Below are 20,558 nucleotides of genomic sequence, written 5' to 3'. Positions count from 1 at the left end.
ACAACCCTAATGTCAACCCTAACCATAACCCTAATCAAAACCCTAAATCCAACACACCCCTAATCCTAATCTCAACCTAACCTCAAACCTAACCCTAATCCCAATACACCCCTAATCACAACCCTAACCTTAACCCTAATCCCAAACCTAACCCTAATCCCAAGCGTAACCCTAATGCCAACCCTAACCCTAATACCAACCCTAATCCAAACCCTAACCCTAACCCCAGCTCTAACCCTAACTTTAGCCCCAACCCTAGCCCTAACTTTAGCCCCAACCCTAACCCTAGCCCTAAGGCTACTTTCACACTTGCGTCGTTTGGCATTCCGTCGCAATCCATCGTTTTGGACAAGAAACGGATCCTGCAAATGTGCCCGCAGGATGCGTTTTTTGCCCATAGACTTGTATTGCCGACGGATCGTGACGGATGGCCACACGTCGCGTCCGTCGTGCACTGGATCAGTTGTGTTTTGGCGGAGCGTCGGCACAAAAAAACGTTCAATGAAACGTTTTTTTGTACGTCGCATCTGCCATTTCTGACCGCGCATGCGTGGCCGTAACTCCGCCCCCTCCTCCCCAGGACATAGATTGGGCAGCGGATGCGTTGAAAAACTACAGCTGCTGCCCACGTTGTGCACAATTTTCACAACGTGCGTCGGTATGTCGGGCCGACGCATTGCGACGGCCCCGTACCGACGTAAGTGTGAAAGAAGCCTAACCCTAAATTTAGCCCCAACCCTAACCCTAAATTTAGCCCCAACCCTAACCCTAAATTTAGCCCAAACCCTAGCCCTAACCCTAGCCCTAACCCTAGCCCTAACCCTACCCCTACCCCTAACCCTAACCCTACCCCTAATCCTAACCCAACCCCTAACCCTAACCCTAGCCCTAACCCTACCCCTAACCCTACCCCTAACCCTACCCCTAACCCTAACCCTACGCCTAACCCTACCCCTAACCCTACCCCTAACCCTACCCCTAACCCTAACCCTAACCCTACCCCTAACCCTACCCCTAATTTTAGCCCCAACTGCTGTTCTCCTGCCGGCCGACAGATGGAGACAGATGGCGGGCGCACTGGGCATGCGTCCGCCATGTTCTTCTGCCAGGAGGAGCAGCAAGAGGATCCAGGGACCTAGGTGAGTATGCTAGGGTCCCCGAATCCCCCTATTTCTCTGTCCTCTGATGTGCGATCACATCAGAGGACAGAGAATTACACTTTACTTCTTTTTTTTTTTTTGCGGTCGCCGGTAAACAGTTAATTACCGGCGATCGCAAAACAGGGGTCGGTAATACCGACCCCGATCATGCTCTTTGGGGTCTCGGCTACCCCCGGCAGCTGAGACCCCAAAGATTATCCCGGTGCCGGCCGGCGGGCGCACTGCGCACGCGCCCGCCATTTTGAAGATGGCGGCGCCCACCGGGAGACACGAGGAGCATCGGGGGAGCTAGGTGAGTATTGGGGGGCCACCTGGGACCCCTTTTCTCTGTCCTCAGATGTGCGATCACATTGGAGGACAGAGAAATTAAAAAGAGATCGCTTTTTTTTTTTGTTTGTTTTTGCGATCGCCGGTAAACGGTTAATTACCGGCGATCGCAAATGCGGGGTGGGTTAAAACCACCCCGAATCATGTTCTCTGGGGTCTCGGCTACCCTCGGCAGCCGAGACCCCGGTGAAAATCGGCCTCTGGGGGGCGCTATGGACTTTTTCCACAGCGCCGTTAATTAACGGCGCTGTGGTTTAAGTACTCTTAGCGGCCGCCGTTAAAAGGCGTATCGGCGGTCGCTAAGGGGTTAAAAAGGATTGTACAGCCATTCTGACATTGACTTTAAAAGTTAGTAAACCAGCCTCATCAGTCCTAAGAGATCTGTCAAATTATATACGGTATGCAGTTTGTATAATGAAATCTGGTAACAGATATTGTGGAGGGAGAATAATTTAAGCTATCTGAACTTTATTTCTATCATGTATTTCAATGTCATTAAAACAAGTGGTGTATAAATGTTTATATGCCAGAAATATACCCAGTGCTGGGACTTGTATCTTAAGCCTTCATGTGTGACAACGTGAAGGTAATCAACTCTTTAATTCTTTCATTTGCTTCCATTGTAGAAAAAGAACAATGTAGGCGAGGAGGAGAATTTATAAGGTTTACCTTCCGCATCTGCTTAGCATTAAGGGCTTCCCCTTTCCATTTGTTAGAACAATATGAGATCAAGTCGACTTCTGCATTCACACTCAGGTTTCCTGAACACAGATGAAAACAAGAACAATAAGATTTCTCACAACAAGCATTTGACCTACAGTCATCTAAAGAGAAATGTCATACTCACTTTTATTTTTAGAATGTCCTTGGCAAGAAATACTACACCTGAAATTAAGCAGACAAGTTATTGGAAATGGTTGCGAGGGAGGAACATGTGGAAATTGCCGAGATGCAGGAAGGAATAACATACCACAATGCAATGAAGGCTTTGAAGTGTTGCCACATCATGAACAGCATTGCCACAGCTAGAAGAAGACATTGGCGTACTTGGTTCCATGATTTCTTTATAATCTCTTGAATGGAAGACATCCATGAATGTTCCATAGAAGTCTCTAAAGTAAAGATAAACAGCTAATGTTATCTTTTGAAGAAGAGACACCTCAGCAGGTTTCAAGTGCAGTTTGGTATTCACTCTTTCACCCCTGTGAAGCGATCTGTTCTTTTCTGCTAAGGTACCTGGTTTACTTCCAGGATAGTGGAGCCGATTGAGAAAATGCTGTTAGCTAGGATGGTCAGAACCAGAAAGTCAAGGACAACAACAATATTGGTAGCCAAAACCAGAATAGTCCATAGGTTAAGACAAAGATGTGAGGCAGAAGATAATAAAACTTCTCTGTGGTCAAGTCCAGAAAGGTATTTAATGAGTTAAAGGGAACCTGTCACCCCCCTCAGGCGTTAGTAACTAAAAGAGCCGTGTTGGAGGTGGGTCTTTTCCCCCTAATCAGACGCAGCACAGCCGTCACTCCAGGCCTGTGCGCACCGGGCGCTGCCTCCTGTTGCTTCATTAGCGTTCCCGAAGCCTGCGCTGTAAGTATTTTTTTTCCAGGTATGCGCAGTTACAGGCGCCAGGGACGCTAATGAAGCAAGAGGAGGCGGCGCCTGGCGCGCACAGGCCCGGAGTGACGGCTGTGCTGCGTCTGATTAGGGGGGAAAGACCCGCACCAGAGACGATTTCACGGTATGAGGGGACACATTTTATAAGCGCTTATTTCAGCGTGTGCAGGGAGCATAACTAAAAGAGCCACCTTGACAGAATGCAGCATCAGTGCTGCACAAGGTGGCTATTTTAGTTACAAACGCCTGAGGGTGTGACAGGTTCCCTTTAAGAGTGTACAAGGACAGTAACCAGGGAACAATTAAAAGGGTCCATTGTAAGCTTAATAAAGTGGTGTACAAAATAGTAACTGGCAAGTGATAATGAAGATTTAAATAGCACAAGAACCCTCATTGGCTGCCAAACCTGCCCAACACAGCGATTGACAGGTCAGCAGGACCTTCACTTACAGATATATTATTTGAACAAAAGACCATGGTTTGCATAGCCAAAAACTACCAAGGAATATTAAAAGACAATTGTGATTTATTAAGACAATATTTAAAAATTATGATGCCTATATAGTATCATAATCTAGGAAGGGGGAAATAACAAAATGGAGGAATATTAATCAGCAGTGACACCCACAGGAAAAGCACAAATTAACATTGAGCTCAAATGCAATAGTGACAAGTTGTAAACAAACATATCAAAAGTCCATGGGAATTGTTTTAACCAAGAGTTGATAATACATTCAAAAACACCTATTTACATGCATGTACCTGAGAAAAGTGTAAAAGCTAATACAAAATGCACTGCTTAGTGTATGGAAATGATACACACTGTCCTGAAGCACGGTTTGCCTGATTGCTTTCTCAAGGGTAGGTGCACAATGTGCTGCCCTGTCAGGGTTTGTAAATGGGCTTAAATTGGGTTCATTTAAGTGGCGTGTGGGCACCGCAGTTCACGCCAATCTGTGTATGTCAGTCAGAAGCCATCATCGTGTCCACGCATGTCGGGTAAATCATGACTCTGTGACGTCAAAGACATGTGCGTGACGCATCATTGATGGATGGTGTGGAATAAACGTACTAGAAAAAGAAACAGCCTTACTAACACCAGGTCAGATTACAAATGTCCTGGCAAAATGCAGCAGACCACCATGATAAAGGTGGGGTAGCACAGGTGCAAAATACTGATGGAAGCAGTCACTCAAAAACCTACCAATTCATGGAGGGGATGGCTGCCTAGTAAAAAATGCACGAGTGAGTCTTGCATAGCACGCCATTCACACAGGTACGTGTGGTACACAGTGTCTGGCTTACAGCCTATCAATGATACCCATAGTAATAAATCATGCGGGCTGTCCAGCACTATATGAGTGCACCCCACAAGAACAGACGTCCCAGTTCACCCAACCAACACTAAAGAGCCTGGCTGCATCCTGTAAAAATGGAAAAATGTGCAATAAAATATGACTCTCCTGTAGCCATTTTTGATCCTCCTGCCACTTCATCCTCTAGATCAAAATCTATCTTTGAAAATGGTAGATTGTTTTTCAATCCTCTCATTGGTGGAACAGATACATCAAGTTCTCAGGAACTGTCCAACCACAATGGCCCTAATGACTGGATGAATGTGTGCAGAGGAACAGTGTAGCAGAGAATAGACTGCTGTCTCTTTGCAGTATAGATTGATTTGTATTGATCAATCCTCCTTAACACATAGTTGTATTTCCAGAAAATTGATCTTTCTTTGTGCCATTTGTAGGATAATTTGATGTTAAAAGAATTTTGATTGAGAGTCTGCATGAATTGAGTCATTTCGGTTTCGTTTTCCTGGCAAATCGAGAGAACATTGTCAATGTAACAATGCACACATTGCACCAGGTCAGAGGCGAGTGCTACATCACCATGGAAAATCTGTCTCTCCCAGAAGCCAAGAAACAGATTTACATATTACGGAGCAAATGCCACACCTATCGTGGTGCCTTGTCTGTTTTAATAATAAGTTCCACAATTGAATTTGTTTAACTAAAATGTTCCTGTGCTGAGATAATTTTATTGCATTTTTCTGGCAGACCCTACAAGGAAGTCTGGGGGGCAGTGAAAATGTTGAAATGGCTGGAATAAGTTCTGAGACTCCCAGATCGCTGCTGAGAACAAATGTGTCACACTTTTACTCCCCTTTAAGGACTGACAATAAAACATTCAAAATCAATGATAAATTGGAGTTTACAAGAAAAAAGGTTACCAAATATTGTTTACTGTATAATGACTTTCATTTAAAGGCAACATTTTCTAAAAAATTTAATTTAAATTAAAACATAGCTGAAGATAGCAGAGGAATTAGGGAGTAGGCTAGTTTTGTCAGCTAGTTATTGCTTTACCATCTTTAAAAACTTTGTGTCCTTGTCAAAAATACCCGGTCATCAGGGCCTGGATGCTGGTAGGGAGTCATAAAATTGTCCCAGGCCTTTTGACTGTGTACCCCTGCCTCTGCTGTAAGTGGTGTGTGTCTCCCTCACCTTTCCTCCTTTGTTGGGCAAGGAAACTTGCCTCCTGCCACTAGCATTGTCTGAAGACCTCTCCACCTCAGGAAGAAAAGATGCAAAGTTCTCCTTGTCGCGTGGGTCTAGCAGAGTGAATAACCAACCTTTTTTTGGTCAAGATGAATGTAACGCGAGGGTCACATGAAAGGCAATGGTAAGTAAAGTCTGCCTTATGTGCCAGGGTCCCTACAGCCAACATTTCCCTGCCTCTACCATGATGACTACCCTCCATCTTCTCCATCTCTTACTCCTCAGCCCATCCACGTAGGAGAGATGGAACGAAGTTTGTGTGGGTTGCTTCTTTTGTGCTCCTGTTCCTCAGCTTTCATCTCTTCATTGTTACCCAATCTGTAAGGAAAATTGTAGGAGATATCAGCGCAAAATAGGGCCGTATCCAAGAAATATAGTGAGCTTTACGCTCAGATAAAACTCACCTGTTTAATCCGAAAAAACTGCATACAGTGCAATATTAGCTGTAGCAGATCCATGGGTCAGACAGTGACCATCAGACATCAATAGGTTAGAAGGAGTTTGTGGATAGTCTCCGCGCTGCCGACAGGATTTAAGACATATATCCCAGTGTAGTAAAATGATGGTTTATTTTGATGCATTTCGAAGCACAAAGTTACTTCTTCTTCAGGAAAACCACATGTTTTACCCAATCTGAGCAGATGACATGGGGCTGGGTAATATCTCCCTGTCTCAGGTCTTCCTCCGTCTCTACCTGGTCCTCACCTAAAGCTTCATGTTTAATTGTCAGCAGCGACTGTTTAAGTAGGCAAGAAAGCAGAATCGTTGTTCTGATCATGGCATCACTCGCCATCTTTGGGAAGTCCTCAAAGTCTTGAAGAACTGCACAAATGTTAGACATCCATGCCCACTCTTCAGTTGTTATGTCTGAAGGCTGACCAGAATACCGATGGGCATGTTGGAGCTGGTATTACACAACTGGCTTCTGTTGCTCACAAAGCCTTGCCAACATGTGCAGTGTGGAGTTCTAGAGTGTGGTCACGTTGCACACAGTCAGTGAGCTGGCTCTTGCAGGTGCTGCAGCAGCACAGTCAGAGTGGCGGCAGCTATACCTGACTTGTGGAAATGGGTGTTGAAATGGCGTACCTTGACCAGAAGCTCTGGCAAATCTGGGTAGGTTTAAAGAAACTGGTGAACTATGTTCCATGCTAGAGCAGGACTTGGCCCTGGCCTCCACAATGTTCACCCATTGTGCAGTCATAGTAATGTAGCATCTCTGGCCACAAACGCTTGTCCACATGCCGGTCGTTAAGTGGACAATCCCAGTAACCGTGTTTGTTAATGGCACAGGAGCTTTTTCTTGATACTTGCTGGTACAAGATGGGGAGGCCACAATGGGAAAAATAGTGGCAGCTTGGGACCGACTACCGGGTGACCAAAGTTGTATTCCTTTAGCAAGACAATTTTTGTTTATTTCAAACCAATGAAGTTTCACACAAAACTAAGTTCAACAGTACACAGTGGCAATAGTAAATTTTTGAATAAGCAAATTTCTATACCTATAGCAAACCAATTTAGGGGTCACAGGTTTAGTGCAACAGAGAGGAGCCAGAATACCGCGGTGTTTGATTTCTCCTAATCCTGCACTGATTTGAAGCACTTCACCTTCATATTAAACAATGCAGGTTTCTTTTAATAGTGCAGGGCTTAATCTGTTCAGAATTCCTGGAAGCTTGCCTGCATTGAACTACAATACCCAGATAGATTAGCGAAATTAGGATTATTTAGTCTAGAAAAAAGACGACTGAGGGGCGATCTAATAACCATGTATAAGTATATAAGGGGACAATACAAATATCTCGCTGAGGATCTGTTTATACCAAGGAAGGTGACGGGCACAAGGGGGCATTCTTTGCGTCTGGAGGAGAGAAGGTTTTTCCACCAACATAGAAGAGGATTCTTTACTGTTAGGGCAGTGAGAATCTGGAATTGCTTGCCTGAGGAGGTGGTGATGGCGAACTCAGTCGAGGGGTTCAAGAGAGGCTTGATGTCTTCCTGGAGCAGAACAATATTGTATCATACAATTATTAGGTTCTGTAGAAGGACGTAGATCTGGGGATTTATTATGATGGAATATAGGCTGAACTGGATGGACAAATGTCTTTTTTCGGCCTTACTAACTATGTTACTATGTATTGATGCTCTCAGCTGTTCAGTGTTGGCCACTCTCCTCTCCTAAATATACTGGCCTCTGGCAAGCAGGAATTGAGAGTTAGTTTCATGGTGCATGGTTCCGGAGCTGGAGGAGTTTTGCTGTTTGAGGAGACATTTGGTGGATTTATCTAAAGACTTTTGCTTGATTTTGGTTGTATGCAGATCCTCTTCTTCTACTTTGGTTTTTCCCTTCCTTCACTCCCCAATATTCCTGTCTGTTGTTTGTGAGAGCATATTTGTATGACTGGTATTTGCCTTTATTCCTGCATGTATTCCCTGGTTGGTGCATTTTCATACACTACTACTCCCCTCTTCCCTGGGTGGGGGAGGGAACAGACCTATTGCAGTTTCAGGAGCTCAGCAAGGTATGTGGCCCTGGCGTCTTAATCATTAGAAGTAATCTGGGAAGCAGTGATAGCTAAGGCACCCTTAGTGCTAGGCACAGGGAAGGTGCCCCTGGCCCCTGGAAATCTAAAAACAGTCCTGACATTAGATTTTTTTAATTGCAAACGAACGAAATTTCACACAAACCAAGTCCTAGAGGATATTAGACAATAGTCAATTTTTGAACAACCAAATTTTTACACCTGTAGCAGCCCATTTTTTTATTTTAAACCAATGAAATTTCATGCAAAGCACGTTCTACAGTATATATATATTAGTTTATTTTTTGAATAAAAGTATTTTGTGAACTGTACCAGGCGAAGAGGTTTTTAAACATTTTAACAGACTGTAACTTTACACAAAGCACGTTAAACTGAATGGATGACTAATTGAATGTAATTGAATCTACCAAAAATTTTAGATTTTTTTTTTGGAGATTTAGATAGCAACGTAATGCAATAATAACGCGATAAACTGCATGGATGACTAATTGAGTCCCGAAAAAAAATGTTAGTGTAAATATTTTGAAAGTTTAGTTGATGTACTTCTACACACAAACGCTTTGCAGAAAGTACAAAGCCAGGAAAAAAATATAAGGAGAAAAATACATAGCTGCCGGTCATATGTAATGACCTCCCTCAGGATGCCAACTGTTGGTACCTTGCGGCTAGCAGCCCCGCTAGCATGTCTCTAACCCAGGTCCTGACAAGCCTAGGCCCTGTAGTCCATTCACTTGTTGCTGTATCCTAGTTCTCCCATCTGCAGTCTGCAAGAACTCTGGCAGTGAAGGCTGCGGCCTGGGTTCAGGACTTGCTGGTTCTGGCTCGTTCCAGACAACAGGCTACTGCCACCTCTACTGTCGTGCTGGCTTGGTCTGGCTCTCATATTCCTTCGGTCACTCCCTCTGGAGTCTCTCTGGATTCTGCCATCTTTGTCACCCACTGTATGGATTGCTAATTCAATCCAGAGAAATTTTTGAATGATTTTTGCAGTGTTATATACCACAGAAATGTCCCCCAGAGCATGTAATACTCTATGGAAAAGTAATTGAATACAGACAAAATTTTCAACGATTTTTTAGAGTGTTACATACCACCGTAATGTATCAAGAACTGTGTAAACATGTATAAATGACTAATTGAATCCATTGAAAAAAATGTTTAAATATTTTTACATTTTAGTTGTTGTACTCACACACTCATAAGGGCTTTGCAGAAGGTGCAAAGCTAGGAAAGATTCTAAGGAGGGTCATCCAATCATTCATAGACTTCAGAAAGTAAACAACTGGTGGGCCTCATACAAATATTTTTAAAGTGTAGCTGCTATACTCCTACACTCATAAAAACTTTGCATAAACTGCAAAGCCAGCAAAAAATTATAAAGAGAGTAATACAGTAATACCCTTAAGGTATCGGCTTCTTCTTCTCCTTCCTTGGAAGACTGCCTCCATGTGCTTCATGGAGCCCGATTTCCAGGTGCCTGGGCTGTAAGTGACCTGGTTTCAGGTTGTGCTAGAGCCCGCACATGTAGAAATGGGTGATATTCCCTGTGTCACCTATACTATTACCTGCTTCCATATAGGAAGTGGCAAACCCCAAGGACAGTGCAATCTCTAGGGGATGGTAATAGCCCTGTCTCAAGCCGCCTCAAGGAGCCTCTCCCAGGCCCATTCATTCCTAAAGAAAGGTTCATCCTGCTCCCTTCCTTTTCAGGTCACACCCACCACATACCAACCATGTTTCCCCTCCATTTTGAGAAACGTGACCCTGGTTCCAGTCATCAGCTATTGCAGCCTTCAAGGCAAGTGTTCCATCTTCACTGCCCGCTGGTTGAATGAGATACGTTAACAGGTCCCAAAATCTTTGATGGATCCCAACCTCCTCCTGAGATAACAACTGTCGGTACCTTGTGGCTAGATGGCCCACTAACATTTCTCCAGCCCTGATCCTGACTTGCCTCCTTGTCTTTTCTGACCAGCTTAGGCCCTGTAGTCTGCTTCCCAGTTCCTGAATCCTGACTCTCCTGTACACAGTATGCAAGAACCCCAGCAATGAAGGCTGGGGACTGGATTCGGGCCTTGTTGGTTCCAGAAAAGTGGCTAGTTTTGGACCACAGGTTCCTGCCACCTCCACTGTTGTGACAGCTTCCTCTTGCTCCAATATTCCTCAGAGCACATAATGGATGAGTAATTGAATACAGAAAAATGTTTCAACGCTTTTTTGGACTGTTATGCAACAATGAAATGTACCACAGACCACGTAATATTATATGGATGAGTAATTGAACACAGGAACATTTTCAATGCTTTTATGGAGTGTTACATAACACATAAATGTTCCACAAAGCACATAATACTCTATGGATGACAATATAGTCAATTTTTTCACCCAAAAAATAAAGATGTGGTCAACTGCTGCAGCTGTATATTTAGAAACGGACTGCATAGCCCTAATCCCTATCTAAAGATTGTATTCAGCCTCTCTCCCTTTTCCTGCAACTCTCTCTGTCCCTCGCTTGGCTATATGTAGATTGTATCTGATATAAACAGCAAAGCACAAAATTAGCCCTTACAAGGACTGCTAGTAGGATGGTTCATCTTCAGCACCGATATCAACATTACAGGACTCTGATCCGTTAACCTCTGCAAATACAGGCCTGGACAAGCACTATCTCTTCCTCCAATAGTAACTCTCACAGACCTGTGCATTGGTCTCAGTCTGTGTACCAGGCGCCAAACATGGAGTGCAGTTATTCGAGTTTAAAATTGAGCAAAGGCTAATGTTCACCAAGTAATGTACACATCCAAGCACCAAGATTCTCTAGCGATATCCGAGTATCACTGAGCACGTTCGCTCATCCCTATTAGTTTTCAAAACACATATAAAGCTTAAAAAGGAGATGACATTGGGTGGAGCTTATTCAGCAAAGTTTTTATGCCAACAATATGGTTTAAAGCTTTGAAAAAGTCATATAATTTTGGAAAAACTCAGGGTTGTGCCAAAAGGTTGTGACTTTTGGTATTCACTGTAGTTTCTGCCAGCACTGCCGAAATGGACGGAGCTGGGGCAGGACAGTGGCAAATCAAAGACATGACGCCCCAGCTCATTTAATTCATGATGAGCTGTGGTGTTCCATATGCCGTAAATCTCTCTCGAGTCTCTGACTGGAGTGAGATTTCTGGCGCAAGGCTCACTGAGGCTCACACCACTTGTCAGATTATTCAAATCCATTAAGAGGTGTACACCTCTTCATGAGTCAGAAGCACCCGACACCACCACGTTCCCTCGTAAAGGCTGGCAAGAAAATTGTTGTTCTTGATGAATCAGAGCCATACTAGACGATGTTTTACCATGACCTACTAGAGGACAATACAGTGTTACCAGAGTTTACATGAAGGACAGGAGTGCAATAGTAAAAATAAAAATGTTGCTTCTTTTGGAGCCTGCTTAGCATCATCACACTGCTAACAACATACAAAAGGGTTGACGAACCCAATCTATTTTCCTGATTTGAGTTCATTTTTACTTGGTTATTATATTATGCCACTCCTCTGCACCCCTTTTACCCCATACAATACTCAGTAGTGCGCTGGTATCTTTTTCTTTTTACCATTTTTACTTTGTTATATGGCATCATTGCAGCAATGATGAAGCTCTCACCACACTGATGTGCAGACTCTCACCACCAATAAAATGAGGACAAGATCAATCGATAATAGCCCCAAGTCTCCTGTCCCTTAGAGCTATCTATATGGTCCTTACACACTTGAGTGTCGCCCTAAGAGGCAATAACTGTGATGAGGGCACAATAACACAAGACACTACACATTTATAAAAGAAATCTGTCACGCTTCACATGATAAGTAAAGGAATTGTGGTACACATATTACACACATAGGTAACAGATGTAAATAAATATCAATAACTAATGATAACAAAATGTGATGTACAATGTGTGTATATAGGGACTAATTTAGCAGGGACAACTGTACAACAGAAATCCTATACAACCACAGAAAGAACACAGTCAAAATGTCCCAAAAAATACAAATCTTTATTAAATATACATATATAAAAGACTGGATCAGAACAAGTATATATAATGCAAATGGGGCTAGTAAAAACCAACCAAATGTAGCACCACAATACACATAAAAGGGCTACATGGTGCCCCCCATAGAACAAGACACACCCAGGATATTACTAATAATCAAATGGTTAATCCCGGATATACACGGAAACATGGGCCAAGTATAAAATATCCTATAGTGGACAATAATGGGGAACAACAATGGACATATACAAGAATCAATTGCAAATGCAAATGGGCACAAACGCCCCATATATAGAAATAAAATGCTAATGCAAGTTGGCACAAACGCCCCACATGTCCACAATTGTCCCCATATAAATATCGAGTCCTAACCAGGACATGGCCACATGTACTCACACCGATTACCTGGTAGTGTGACAGTAAGGGGGGAACCAGAGCCCACCCCGACGCGCGTTTCGGAGCGCTACAAAGGCTCCTTCCTCAGGGGGTGTAGCGGGTAGATGAAAATAGCGGTTTTTATCTAAAACAAGGCGCCGGAAGCGGTCTCCCGCGCATGCGCACCTGCCGCGCCCACCGCCAACCAAGGCGCCGCCGCCATCCGGAACCGGAAACACGCGGGCCCACGTGATCCGGCACCACATGACAACAGACGCCCCGGAGGATAGCCGCACAGATGCGCACAAGCAGGAACAGCTCCCGGACGCCATTTTGCATAAGGGCACACACAAGGGCAGGGAGCATATATAAAAAAAGGTGCAGTAACAAAGACCAATTATACCACATATATCGGCCACATTGCAAACATAATTATGGCGCATAAACAAGGCCAGAGAGTCTTATAAGAATGATATGCATACAGCCTAGACAAAAAAGCTGCACACCATGCAGAAACGCAACACTAAGAGCAGATAACATATAACATATCAAAATATACAGAAAACACAAAAAAATAATAAAATAAAAAATACAAAAAACACAAAAAAATACAAAAAATATGCAAACACCGGCAAAATAATACACATATAATAAATGATGGACCCTAAGAATGTTCATATTTCAAGATGAGTTTTGATAGTAGAAACAGAACTCGACCAGATCATGGCACCAGACATAGTGTTCCGAATGTCCCCAATAGTCAAAGGTACAACAAGAAAAGAAAACACCTACCTAAAACAACAAAACAAAAGTTAAAAAGCAATAAAAACAAGGTGTATACAATTGGCTGGCTTATATATATATATAGAGAAGGTTGGAGGTATATCATCATAGGAACGGAGCAAATGAGATATGCTCATTCAGTCCTTGTGGGTGAACAGTACCAAGTGTCCAGATCCACTTGGACTCAAGCTGCGCAAGACGCTTAGAGAGGTTTCCCCCTCTTATATTAATTTGGAGTAGGTCAATGCCTCTAACCCTTAAGAGCCTTTCATTACAGTTATGAAAATCACGAAAATGACGAGGAATGGTTTTAAGGGTGGATGTGTCCGCACAGGAGGCCGCCGCAGCAATACCCAATACGTGCTCCCGGATACGGACCTTAAGTTGCCGTGTGGTTAGCCCTACATAGATCAAACCACACGGACAGGTAGCATAATAGATCACGTACCGGGAGACACATGTGATTCGTTGTTTAATGGAGAATTGTTTTGACCCATTGAAGTTGGAAAAAGAATCGCATTTATCGACATTGGGGCATGCGACACACCTCCCGCACGGAACACATCCACCCCCCAACCTCGCAGCATCCAAAAATGTTGGCACTGTCTGCCCAACATAGTGGCTCCTGGTTAGCCTATCCCTAAGATTCTTTGCTCGCCTGAACGTAATTGCAGGATTGTCCGGGAGGAGTTTCGCTAGAGTGGAGTCGGCCTTCAGAATAGGCCAAGCATTTTTCACTGCCATACGTAGTCTCTTATGTTGAAGGTTATATGTAGTGATAAATCTAACCCCATTATCCATATTGGATTTCATGGGGGCTCTACCGTACAGCAGATTATTGCATTGACCAATAGGTATTGCCTGTCAGACAAACAGGGGTCGATAGACCGTGTCCTTTTATGGACACGTTATATCGACGATATCTTCTTTGTCTGGCAGGGCACCGCCGTCGACCTTGCGCAATTTATAGCCTCTTTAAACAGCAATGATCTCAATATTCGCCTAACCCCGGTGTGGGATGCCGAGAAAATTGATTTTCTCGATGTGACCATTTATAAGGACAGATCTGGTCTTACCCAGACGGATATCTACCGTAAGCAAACGGCTACAAATACCTTGCTCCATGCTTCCTCCTGCCATCCGCGCCATATGGTCCAGGCAATACCTATTGGTCAATTCCTCCGCCTTCGCCGGATTTGTTCAAGTGATTCGGACTTCGAGATTCGGGCGGAGGAGCTGAAACAGCGTTTTTTGTCCAGAGGCTATAGTGGCCGAAGCATTAAGAAGGCATACCATCGTGCCAAATATGCAAATCGCAATAATCTGCTGTACGGTAGAGCCCCCATGAAATCCAATATGGATAATGGGGTTAGATTTATCACTACATATAACCTTCAACATAAGAGACTACGTATGGCAGTGAAAAATGCTTGGCCTATTCTGAAGGCCGACTCCACTCTAGCGAAACTCCTCCCGGACAATCCTGCAATTACGTTCAGGCGAGCAAAGAATCTTAGGGATAGGCTAACCAGGAGCCACTATGTTGGGCAGACAGTGCCAACATTTTTGGATGCTGCGAGGTTGGGGGGTGGATGTGTTCCGTGCGGGAGGTGTGTCGCATGCCCCAATGTCGATAAATGCGATTCTTTTTCCAACTTCAATGGGTCAAAACAATTCTCCATTAAACAACGAATCACATGTGTCTCCCGGTACGTGATCTATTATGCTACCTGTCCGTGTGGTTTGATCTATGTAGGGCTAACCACACGGCAACTTAAGGTCCGTATCCGGGAGCACGTATTGGGTATTGCTGCGGCGGCCTCCTGTGCGGACACATCCACCCTTAAAACCATTCCTCGTCATTTTCGTGATTTTCATAACTGTAATGAAAGGCTCTTAAGGGTTAGAGGCATTGACCTACTCCAAATTAATATAAGAGGGGGAAACCTCTCTAAGCGTCTTGCGCAGCTTGAGTCCAAGTGGATCTGGACACTTGGTACTGTTCACCCACAAGGACTGAATGAGCATATCTCATTTGCTCCGTTCCTATGATGATATACCTCCAACCTTCTCTATATATATATATAAGCCAGCCAATTGTATACACCTTATTTTTATTGCTTTTTAACTTTTGTTTTGTTGTTTTAGGTAGGTGTTTTCTTTTCTTGTTGTACCTTTGACTATTGGGGACATTCGGAACACTATGTCTGGTGCCATGATCTGGTCGAGTTCTGTTTCTACTATCAAAACTCATCTTGAAATATGAACATTCTTAGGGTCCATCATTTATTATATGTGTATTATTTTGCCGGTGTTTGCATATTTTTTGTATTTTTTTGTGTTTTTTGTATTTTTATTTTATTATTTTTTTGTGTTTTCTGTATATTTTGATATGTTATATGTTATCTGCTCTTAGTGTTGCGTTTCTGCATGGTGTGCAGCTTTTTTGTCTAGGCTGTATGCATATCATTCTTATAAGACTCTCTGGCCTTGTTTATGCGCCATAATTATGTTTGCAATGTGGCCGATATATGTGGTATAATTGGTCTTTGTTACTGCACCTTTTTTTATATATGCTCCCTGCCCTTGTGTGTGCCCTTATGCAAAATGGCGTCCGGGAGCTGTTCCTGCTTGTGCGCATCTGTGCGGCTATCCTCCGGGGCGTCTGTTGTCATGTGGTGCCGGATCACGTGGGCCCGCGTGTTTCCGGTTCCGGATGGCGGCGGCGCCTTGGTTGGCGGTGGGCGCGGCAGGTGCGCATGCGCGGGAGACCGCTTCCGGCGCCTTGTTTTAGATAAAAACCGCTATTTTCATCTACCCGCTACACCCCCTGAGGAAGGAGCCTTTGTAGCGCTCCGAAACGCGCGTCGGGGTGGGCTCTGGTTCCCCCCTTACTGTCACACTACCAGGTAATCGGTGTGAGTACATGTGGCCATGTCCTGGTTAGGACTCGATATTTATATGGGGACAATTGTGGACATGTGGGGCGTTTGTGCCAACTTGCATTAGCATTTTATTTCTATATATGGGGCGTTTGTGCCCATTTGCATTTGCAATTGATTCTTGTATATGTCCATTGTTGTTCCCCATTATTGTCCACTATAGGATATTTTATACTTGGCCCATGTTTCCGTGTATATCCGGGATTAACCATTTGATTATTAGTAATATCCTGGGTGTGTCTTGTTCTATGGGGGGCACCATGTAGCCCTTTTATGTGTATTGTGGTGCTACATTTGGTTGGTTTTTACTAGCCCCATTTGCATTATATATACTTGTTCTGATCCAGTCTTTTATATATGTATATTTAATAAAGATTTGTATTTTTTGGGACATTTTGACTGTGTTCTTTCTGTGGTTGTATACGCTTCACATGATGTCTACGGTAATTTACAGGTGGAATGTAATTTCTTCTCTTTAGTACTGATATTTTTATGCTTAGTACGAGTATAGTAATCAGCCTGATTCAGCAATTGACAGCCTCATACAGACATACAGTAGCTGTCCAACACAACCATGATTATAGTATGACTCACGTGACTCAACATAAACCAAGCAGAAATTTCAATGGATAAAAGTTATTCAGAATCCTTTCTAGCAAAACTATATACTGTATCAGTGTGTTCAGCTACAGTACTCTTGCTCTATAGCATACTGCTGTCATATCCAACACAACATCCAACGTGAAAGTTCCCTTTAATATTTAAAAAAAAGAGGAAGGAGAATAAAATGAAACATTGTATCATAATGTTTGACCATACTTGTTTTACAATGCAAATTTATATCCTGATAGAGAAGAACAACATGCAAAGCTGAAAATCTAAAACATGCAAATATCAGCAGGGTTATGTAACTACTACAAAAACACAATTTATACCATCTTATTCATAAGTATTTTGGTAATGTGACCAAAGGTATATAGTAGAAGCTCTAGTTTACAGTTTAATTTATGTCCCCAGCACCCTCTGCAAGGCACAAAAAACCCTTTTATTATACTCACAGACGGCATGGTCCGGGCCGATGGGCATCTCTGGTTTTGATCAGGTACCTCCTCTCTTCCGACAATTACCATTCTCTTCCCCTGCATCATGTGGATGATGCATCCTACATCATCCACACACTGGTCCCCAATCCCGCATCTGTGCAAGCACACTTCTCTCTACCGTGCCAAAGACAGAGCAAGGTACTGCAGTGTGCATGCACTGGCTTTACCTCTGGGTCATTGGTGGTCTTTGGCCTTTCCTGGTACATGCACATTACAGCTCTTTGCTCTGCCCTCGGCAGAGCAGAGAGAAGTGCGCCTGCACAGGATTGTGATGGGGGACACTGTGTGAGTGACAGAGGACATGTCATCCACCTGAAGCAAAAAGGAGGACCGCCATTCTAGGAAGGGAGTAGGAATCAAGATCAATGACTTCCATTGGACAGCTATGTATGGGGGGATATTGAAAGGTCTTTTTTTGTGCTATGCAGAGGGGATTGGGGACATACATACACCATACTAGAATGTTGTAAAAGAGGTAGCTGTACTTTATATTTGGAAATCCTTGTGAAAGGTTCCCTTTAAATGCAGATCAAAATTTGGAAGTGACAATAAGGTACATAAATGGCTTTAAATCACCTGCAAATTTCCCCTCTTCCTCACTGCGATGCAACAGATAGTTAAACGAGTTTTTTCCACAAACAAAAGTTAATTTTAATTAATAGACCTTGGAATAATAATAATTTCCACAATTGGATGTGATTAAATAAAATTAAAATGTTCCTGTGCTGAGATAATTTTATAAATGTGCCCCTGCTGTGTACTGTGTAATGGCTGTGTCTGACCATACAGGCACATGGTTTAATCATACCACGGAGGGAGAGAAAAAAAAACAATTGTACAGACATTACAACACGGGATTGTAAAGGATTCTTTCTTTGACGTAAAACATTGTTTAAAAACAGGGAAATGTTTACCTCACAAATGATTCAGCTGTGATCCCGTACTATAATATCAATATATTCTTTTGCTTCCCCCCCCCCACTTCCCAGGAGATGTGGTATGGTCAAACCATGTCCCTATACGGTAAGGGTACCGTTACACTATACGATTTACCAACGATCACGACCAGCGATACGACCTGGCCGTGATCGTTGGTAAGTCGTTGTGTGGTCGCTGGAGAGCTGTCACACAGACAGCTCTCCAGCGACCAACGATGCCGAGGTCCCCAGGTAACCAGGGTAAACATCGGGTTACTAAGCTTAGGGCCGCGCTTAGTAACCCGATGTTTACCCTGGTTACCAGCATAAAAAACAAACAAACAGTACATTCCGGTGTCTGTCCCTTGCCATCTGCTTCCCGCACTGACTGACTGCCGGCCGTAAAGTGAAAGCAGAGCACAGCTTTCACTTTACGGCCGGCAGTCAGTCAGTGCGGGAAGCAGACGGCAAGGGACCTGACGGACACCGGAATGTAAGTATGTACTGTTTTTTTTTTTTTACATTTACGATGGTAACCAGGCTAAACATTGGGTTACTAAGCGCGGCCCTGCGCTTAGTAACCCGATGTTTACCCTAGTTACAAGCGAACGCATCGCTGGATCGGTGTCACACACACCGCTCCAGCAATGACAGCGGGAGATCCAGCGACAAAAGAAAGTTCCAAACGATCTGCTACGACGTACGATTCTCAGCAGGGTCCCTGATCGCTGCTGCGTGTCAGACACAGCGATATCATATGGATATCACTGGAACGTCACGGATCGTACCATCGTAGCGACAAAAGTGCCACTGTGAGACGGTACCCTATGACACAGCCATTACACAGCACACAGCAGGGGCACATTTATAAAATTATCTCAGCACAGGAACATTTTATTTAATCACATCCAATTGTGGAAATGATTACAATCCCAAGATATATTGATTAAAATGAGCTTTTGTTTGTGGAGAAACCCCTTTCAGTTAAAATAAAAATTATCACTTTATCTAATTTAATTATTGTCATAAACAAGAAAATGAGCATTTACATTCTTCTGCAAGTGATTACTGTAACGCTAGTCACCATTCTCCGATAAGCCATGAGGCAGGATAGTCAAACATTCCGTGGTCAGCTACCATGAGAAAACGTCATAAGCAAAAGGGAAACGACAAAGGCAAAGTCAAGTCACAATCCACAGAAGTCAGAATACCAGGAGAAAAGCAGATCATAGCAGAGGGGTTGAGCAAGTGGATAGTCAGAACTAGGTCCAAAGTCAGACAGCAATAAATCAATAGACAGAGCATAGAATTCCAGGCAAATAGCACCACAGAGTGAATGCTACAATTGGCAGAGATCTGGGCTGAGAGCTCAGCTAAGTAGTAAGGAATTAGAAACAAGGAGCATCTGCAAGAAACCCAGCACCTTCCAGTTTCTGACTGGACCAACTGAGCTGTCATTCACTTTTCCCGTGACACACTGAGGGGAAGAATCATGACAATTGCTCAATGTACATGGCCTAGGCACGTAATTTACTTATAAAAACTCAGTAATATCCTATGATCATCTTCATTATTAACTAGTGTTGAGCGATACCGTCCGATACTTGAAAGTATCGGTATCGGATAGTATCGGCCGATACCCGAAAAATATCGGATATCGCCGATACCGATATCCGATACCAATACAAGTCAATGGGACATCAAGTATCGGAAGGTATTCTCATGGTTCCCAGGGTCTGAAGGAGAGGAAACTCTCCTTCAGGCCCTGGGATCCATAGGGATGTGTAAAATAAAGAATTAAAATAAAAAATATTGATATGCTCACCTCTCCAGCGGCCCCTGGACTTCACGCTGCTAACCGGGAGGCTTCTTTGTTTAAAAAGCGCGCCTTTCGGACCTGTGAATGACGTCCCGGCTTCTGATTGGTCGCGTGCCGCCCATGTGACCGGCACGCGACCAATCAGAGGCCGCGACGTCATTCGCAGGTCCTCAATTCCTAGAATTAGCAGTTTTGTGAATGAGAATGACGTCGCGGCTTCTGATTGGCCGTGTGCCGCCCATGTGACCGGCACGCGGCCAATCAGAAGCCGCGACGTCATTCTCATTCACAAAACTGCTAATTCTAGGAATTGAGGACCTGCGAATGACGTCGCGGCCTCTGATTGGTCGCGTGCCGGTCACATGG

General features: G+C 43.7%; 1 protein-coding gene across 1 annotated transcript in view; it reads right to left on the bottom strand.

The window, feature by feature from the left end:
- OTULINL (OTU deubiquitinase with linear linkage specificity like) overlaps window positions 1-20,558 on the bottom strand; it is a 150,115-nt gene that overhangs the window by 43,429 nt on the left and 86,128 nt on the right. Inside the window, exons 2-4 of the mRNA XM_069728916.1 lie at window positions 2,458-2,599; window positions 2,335-2,372; window positions 2,157-2,248 (exon numbers count right to left, since the gene is read on the bottom strand). Coding sequence (XP_069585017.1) covers window positions 2,157-2,248; window positions 2,335-2,372; window positions 2,458-2,599 — 272 coding nt within the window. The remainder of the gene's footprint in view (window positions 1-2,156; window positions 2,249-2,334; window positions 2,373-2,457; window positions 2,600-20,558) is intronic.

The sequence above is a fragment of the Ranitomeya imitator genome, chromosome 6 (assembly GCF_032444005.1).
Source record: "Ranitomeya imitator isolate aRanImi1 chromosome 6, aRanImi1.pri, whole genome shotgun sequence".
NCBI lineage: Eukaryota > Metazoa > Chordata > Amphibia > Anura > Dendrobatidae > Ranitomeya > Ranitomeya imitator.
This window is presented reverse-complemented; position numbering and strand designations above follow the sequence as displayed.